Below are 6,299 nucleotides of genomic sequence, written 5' to 3'. Positions count from 1 at the left end.
GCAACTTAAGAGGTGTTGGCTTCAATTCCTAGAATTCCCTAACCAGCATGCAACTTTAAGATGATTAGACTTCAACTCCCAGAATTCTCCAGTTATCATTCAACTTTAAGATGGGTGGACTCCAACTCCCAGGATTCCCTAGTTTTCATGCAATTTTAAGATGGGTGGATTTCAATGCCCAGAATTCCACAGTCATCATGCAACTTTAAGATGATTAGACTTCAACTCCCAGAATTCCCTAGTTTTCATGTAATTTTAAGATGGGTGGATTTCAATGCCCAGAATTCCCCAGTCATGCAACTTTAAAATGATTAGACTTCAACTCCCAGAATTCCCTAGTTTTCTTGTAATTTTAAGATGGGTGGATTTCAATGCCCAGAATTCCCCAGTCATGCAACTTTAGTTTCTTGTAATTTTAAGATGGGTGGATTTCAATGCCCAGAATTCCCCAGTCATGCAACTTTAAAATGATTAGACTTCAACTCCAAAATTTTAAGCCCTCTTAAAATTGCCTAGTTTGAAAAAAAATAATGATCCAGCACCTCTAAATCAGGGTTGAAATCCTGAAGATGCCTCATTCTAGGAAAGTTTTCTATGATTCTGCCATGGAGAACCAGGTCAAACGTTTTATTTCTAAGCTGGCTCCCATTCATAATTAGCTGGTCACAATAGGTCCCTTAGCGGAGACAAAAGCGATGGACTCTTTGCAAGAAAGACGGATGTCACAGCTAGGAAATGATGCGACTTAAGGACCAAACTTTGTGCGTAATATTTTTTCCTCTATTCCTTCCTTGGCTCCTTTTCCAGGAATGACCAAAGAACAGTCATTCTTTTAATCAGGGCTACAGAAGGTGCAACCTCATTAGAAACACTTAATTGGAAAAACCAGAGCAGAAGGGAGAGAAGGAGGGAGGGAGACAAAGAGAGAGAGAGAGGAGAGAAGAAAGAAAGAAAAAAGAAAGAAAGAAAAAAGAAAGAGAGAGAAGAAAAAGAAAGAGGAGAGAGAAGAAAGAAAGAAAAAGAGAGAGAGAAGAAAGAAAAAAGAAAGAGAGAAGAAAAGAAAGAAAAAGAGAGAGAAGAAGAAAGAAAAAGAAAAAGGAAGAAAAAAGAAAGAAAAAAGAAAGAAAAAAGAAAGAAAAAAGAAAGAAAAAAAGAAAGAAAAAAGAAAGCGAGAGAAGAAAAAGAAAGAGAGAAGAAAGAAAGAAAAAGAGAGAGAAGAAAGAAAGAAAAAAGAGAGAAGAAAGAGAAAGAGAGAGAGAGAAGAAAGAAAGAAAAAAAAGAGAGAGAGAGAAGAAAGAGAGAGAAAGAGAAGAAAAAAGAGAGATTGGGTGGGATTCAGGCGGTTTGGAGTGGTTCAAGTGAACGATAGCTCCGACGATCAGCTGAGCGTGAACCAGTTCGTTCTGACAATCAGATTGGCCCACCAGTTGTTAATCGGCAGGATCCCACCACTCAGAGAGAAAGAGAAGAAAGAAGAATGAGAGAGAGAAGAGGGGGAGAAAGAGAAGAAAGAAAGAGAGAGGGGGGAGAAAGAGGGAGAGAGAGAGAGAGGGAAAGAAGAAAGAAAGAGAGGAAGAGAGGGGAGAGAGAGAGAGAAGAAAGAAAGGGGGGAGAAAGGGAGAGAGAGAGAGGGAGAGAAGAAAGAAAGAGAGGAAGAGAGAGGAGAGAGAGAGAGAAGAAAGAAAGGGGGAGAAAGAGGGAGAGAGAGAGAGGGAGAGAAGAAAGAAAGAGAGGAAGAGAGAGGAGAGAGAGAGAGAAGAAAGAAAGGGGGAGAAAGAGGGAGAGAGAGAGGGGGAGAGAAGAAAGAAAGAGAGGAAGAGAGAGGAGAGAGAGAGAAGAAAGAAAGGGGGGAGAAAGAGGGAGAGAGAGAGAGGGAGAGAAGAAAGAAAGAGAGGAAGAGAGAGGAGAGAGAGAGAGAGAAGAAAGAAAGGGGGGAGAAAGAGGGAGAGAGAGAGAGGGAGAGAAGAAAGAAAGAGAGGAAGAGAGAGGAGAGAGAGAGAGAAGAAAGAAAGGGGGGAGAAAGAGAGAGAGAGAGAGTATGGGAAATAGGGAAAAGGGGCCCATAAACAGATTGTCCTTTGCAACACAATGCCGACTTCCTTTGTGGGATGTAGCCATTGTGGACAACAGGAAAAGCAGCATTAAATGCTGGGACCCCGGCAACAGCCTTCTCCAAGGGGAAGGAGGGAGGCCCCCTATCCAGGGAGGGGAGAGGTTTAAGGGAAGGAGCCCCTGGGGGTCAGTGGGGGTATTCTGCTGTTGGAGGCTCTGCCCACCCACCCTGACATAATGCGCGACCTTCTGCGTAGGCACAGAAGGCGGTGCGCAGGCGGAGAAGGCGACGTGTGCGAGGGCTGTAAAGCACTAGGAAGCAGTGTACTAGTACTAAGTACGAGTAATAGTACTAAGTACCATTGCTCTTCATTTTCTTCCTTCCTTCCTTCCCTCCCTCTCTCCCTCCCTTCCATGGTGCCCAGTGGTTAGACTGCAGCATTGCAGGCTAACTCCACCGACTGCCAGTAGTTCGATATTGATTGCTCAAGGTTGACTCAGCCTTCCGTCCATCCGAGGTCGGTCAAACGAGGACCCAGATTGTTGGGGGCAAGAGGCTGACTCTAAGCTGAGAGGGCTGTAAAGCCCTTCCTTCCTTCCTTCCTTCCTTCCTTCCTTCCTTCCTTCCTTCCTTCCTTCCTTCCTTCCTTCCTTCCTCCCTCCCTCCCTCCCTCCCTCCCTCCCTCCCTCCCTCCCTTCCATGGTGTGCAGTAGTTAAAGTGCAGCATTGCATACTAACTCTGCCCACTGCCAGCAGTTCGATCCAGACTGGCTCAAGGTTGACTCAGCCTTCCGTCCATCCGAGGTCGGTCAAATGAGGACCCAGATTGTTGGGGGCAAGGGGCTGACTCTAAGCTGAGAGGGCTGTAAAGCCCCTCCTTCCTTCCTTCCTTCCTTCCTTCCTTCCTTCCTTCCTTCCTTCCTTCCTTCCTTCCTTCCTTCCTTCCTCCCTCCCTCCCTCCCTCCCTCCCTCCCTCCCTTCCATGGTGTGCAGTAGTTAAAGTGCAGCATTGCAAACTAACTCTGCCCACTGCCAGCAGTTCGATCCTGACTGGCTCCAGGTGGACTCGGCCTTCCATCCTTCCGAGGTGGGTCAAATGAAGACCCAGATTGTTGGGGGCAAGAGGCTGGCTCTGCAAACCGCTTAGAGGGGTCTCTAAAAGCCCTGTGAAGCGGTATATAAGTCTTAAGGGCTACATGCTCTCCTCCTTTTTCCCCTCCTTAAGCGAATGTCCTTGTTTTCCTGTCACTGTGACTGACGGCCTCTCCTTTCTTCCTCTTTCTTTAATAGCAATAGCAGTAGACTTATATACCGCTTCATAGGGCTTTCAGCCCTCTCTAAGCGGTTTACAGAGAGTCAGCATATTGCCCCAACAACAATCTGGGTCCTCATTTACCCACCTCGGAAGGATGGAAGGTTGAGTCAACCCTGAGCCGGTGAGATTTGAACCGCTGAACTGCTGATCTAGCAGCAGCCTGCAGTGCTGCATTTAACCACTGCGCCACCTTGGCTCTCTTTATTTCCTGCAGGCTGAAGGAACATTTTCCTTAGTGCCCAGGATGTATTTTACCCTCCGCTTCCATTGGAATGCCAATCTTCCGCCCGTGGTCAAGAAGGATTCAGCAGAAGATTCACCACTACAAGGGAAGCCTTCGTGGGCTAAAGGAGTGGTGCCCAGGTGGCCGAGAGGGGGATCTTCTGGCCTCGCAATCAAGAGGCCGTGAGTTCGATCCTGAGGGGAGGCAGTTTTTTTCTCTCTCTGGGCACGGGGGCTTAAAAAAGGGTCATAAAATCAGTCTCAACTCACGGAACACCCACCCTGCTTAGCGATGGACATTCTGCTCCTAACTGAGGTTGTAAGTCGAGGACTACCTGTATGTTCTTAACGACGTCGGGTCTGTGTCGCTAACCGTCTCGCTGAAATAGTGGCTGGATGACTCAGACATCCCTGAGTCACTGATTTCTTCCACCTTTTTTCCCCTTTCTTTTAGCTTTTTCCTTCCTTTTTCCTTCCTCCTTTTAGCTTCTTCCTGTCTTTTTTCCCCTTCCTGCCTTTTTCCTCCCTTCTTTCAGCTTCTCCCTTTTTCCTTCCTTCTTTCAGCTTCTCCCTTTTTCCTTCCTGCCTCTTCTCTTCCTTCTCTCTTCCTGCCTTTTTCCTTCCTGCCTTTTTCCTTCCTTCTTTCAGCTTCTCCCTTTTTCCTTCCTGCCTCTTCTCTTCCTTCTCCCTTCCTGCCTTTTTCCTTCCTTCTTTCAGCTTCTCCCTTTTTCCTTCCTGCCTTTTCTCTTCCTTCTTTTAGCTTTTTCCTTCCTGCCTTTTTCCTTCCTGCCTTTTTCCTTCCTTCTTTCAGCTTCTCCCTTTTTCCTTCCTGCCTCTTCTCTGCCTTCTCCCTTCCTGCCTTTTTCCTTCCTGCCTTTTCCCTTCCTTGTTCTTTAGCTTCTCCCTTTCCCCTTCCTGCCTTTTCCCCCTCCCCAGCCACTTACCCTGACCAATCGGGCTCTCTTAACCAGGTCATTGAGCTTCCTCAGGGCAGAATTCCGGGGCAGGTTCTGGATGTCCCGTGAACAAGTCCTGCTCCTCCAGCTCAAAGAGCCGTCGGTTGTCGGAGATCATCAGGGGCTCCGACCAGAAGGACCCGATGTAGACCACGCAGCACTTCAGGGGTGTTGAACACTTTGCCCAGCGACCACATCAGGGCGCCGTAGACCCGCATCAGCTGCTGTGTCTCCACCATGTCGGCCTTGTTCAGGACCACCCGGATCTTGTCCTCGTTGCCCTTGAGGGCCCGGATGGCCTCGGAGAACTCGTCGGAGATCTCCAGCTTGTGGGCGTCAAAGAGGAGGATGATGAGGTCCACGCGCTCGGCAAACCACTGGAGCACAGCTGGGAAGTCGTAACCTGTGGAGGAAAGAAGAGCCTTGTGGAATAAGAGGTCATTTTCTACACCCGTTCAAAGCACAACACATTTATCTCCTCCTTTTCTCATCTCTGGAAGCCTAGGGCTCTCTACGGGAGGAGGGGCCTACAACTTTGGCAACTTTGAGAGTGGTGGACTTCAACTCCCAGAATTCCTTTGAGACTGGTGGACTTCAAGTCCCAGAATTCCTTTTGAGACTTGTAGACTTCAAGTCCCAGAATTCCTTTTGAGACTCGTAGACTTCAAGTCCCAGAATTCCTTTGAGACTCGTGGACTTCAACTCCCAGAATTCCTTTGAGACTTGTAGACTTCAAGTCCCAGAATTCCTTTGAGACTTGTAGACTTCAAGTCCCAGAATTCCTTTTGAGACTTGTAGACTTCAAGTCCCAGAATTCCTTTGAGACTTGTAGACTTCAAGTCCCCAGAATTCCTTTGAGACTCGTGGACTTCAACTCCCAGAATTCCTTTGAGACTCGTAGACTTCAACTCCCAGAATTCCTTTGAGACTTGTGGACTACAACTCCCAGAATTCCCTTTGAGACTCGTAGACTTCAAGTCCCAGAATTCCTTTGAGACTTGTAGACTTCAAGTCCCAGAATTCCTTTGAGACTCGTAGACTTCAAGTCCCAGAATTCCTTTGAGGCTCGTGGACTTCAACTCCCAGAATTCCTTTTGAGACTCGTAGACTTCAAGTCCCAGAATTCCTTTGAGACTTGTAGACTTCAAGTCCCAGAATTCCTTTGAGACTTGTAGACTTCAAGTCCCAGAATTCCTTTGAGACTTGTAGACTTCAAGTCCCAGAATTCCTTTGAGACTTGTAGACTTCAAGTCCCATAATTCCTTTTGAGACTCGTAGACTTCAAGTACCAGAATTCCTTTGAGACTTGTAGACTTCAAGTCCCGGAATTCCGCAAAATTCCACAAACACTAAACTGTCAGTAATGCCAGCAGCAACCCACCTCTGCGTCACACTATCAAAAAAGATGTTGAGACTCTAGAAAGAGTGCAGAGAAGAGCAACCAGGATGATTAGAGGGATGGAGGTTAAAATATACAATGAATGGTTGCAGGAACTGGACATGGCTAGTCTAGTGAGGAGAAGGACTAGGGGAGACAGGATAGCAGCCTTCCAATATCTCAGGGGCTGCTACAGAGAGGAGAAAGAGGTCAAGCTATTCTCCAAGGCACCCAAAAGCCAGAAAAAGAATAATGGATGGAAACTGATCAAGGAGAGATTCAACCTGGAAATAAGGAGAATTTCCTGACCGTAAGAGAAATCAAGCCATGGAACAGAAGTTGCCTTCGGAAGTTGTGGGAGCTTCATCCCTGGAA

At 47.2% G+C, this 6,299-nt stretch overlaps 1 protein-coding gene across 1 annotated transcript in view; it reads right to left on the bottom strand.

Moving 5' to 3' along the window:
• Nucleotides 1-6,299, bottom strand: part of EHD2 (EH domain containing 2) — a 37,792-nt gene that overhangs the window by 9,272 nt on the left and 22,221 nt on the right. The window contains 3 exon segments of the mRNA XM_087728423.1: nt 4,535-4,612; nt 4,614-4,697; nt 4,699-4,949. Coding sequence (XP_087584549.1) covers nt 4,535-4,612; nt 4,614-4,697; nt 4,699-4,949 — 413 coding nt within the window.

Source organism: Thamnophis sirtalis, unplaced genomic scaffold, assembly GCF_051295495.1.
Source record: "Thamnophis sirtalis isolate CommonGarterSnake01/CBP01778 unplaced genomic scaffold, rThaSir2_p1.2 scaffold_13, whole genome shotgun sequence".
Classification (NCBI taxonomy): Eukaryota; Metazoa; Chordata; class Lepidosauria; order Squamata; family Natricidae; genus Thamnophis; species Thamnophis sirtalis.
The sequence above is the reverse complement of the archived record's forward strand: the minus strand, read 5'-3'. Positions and strand labels throughout refer to the sequence as shown.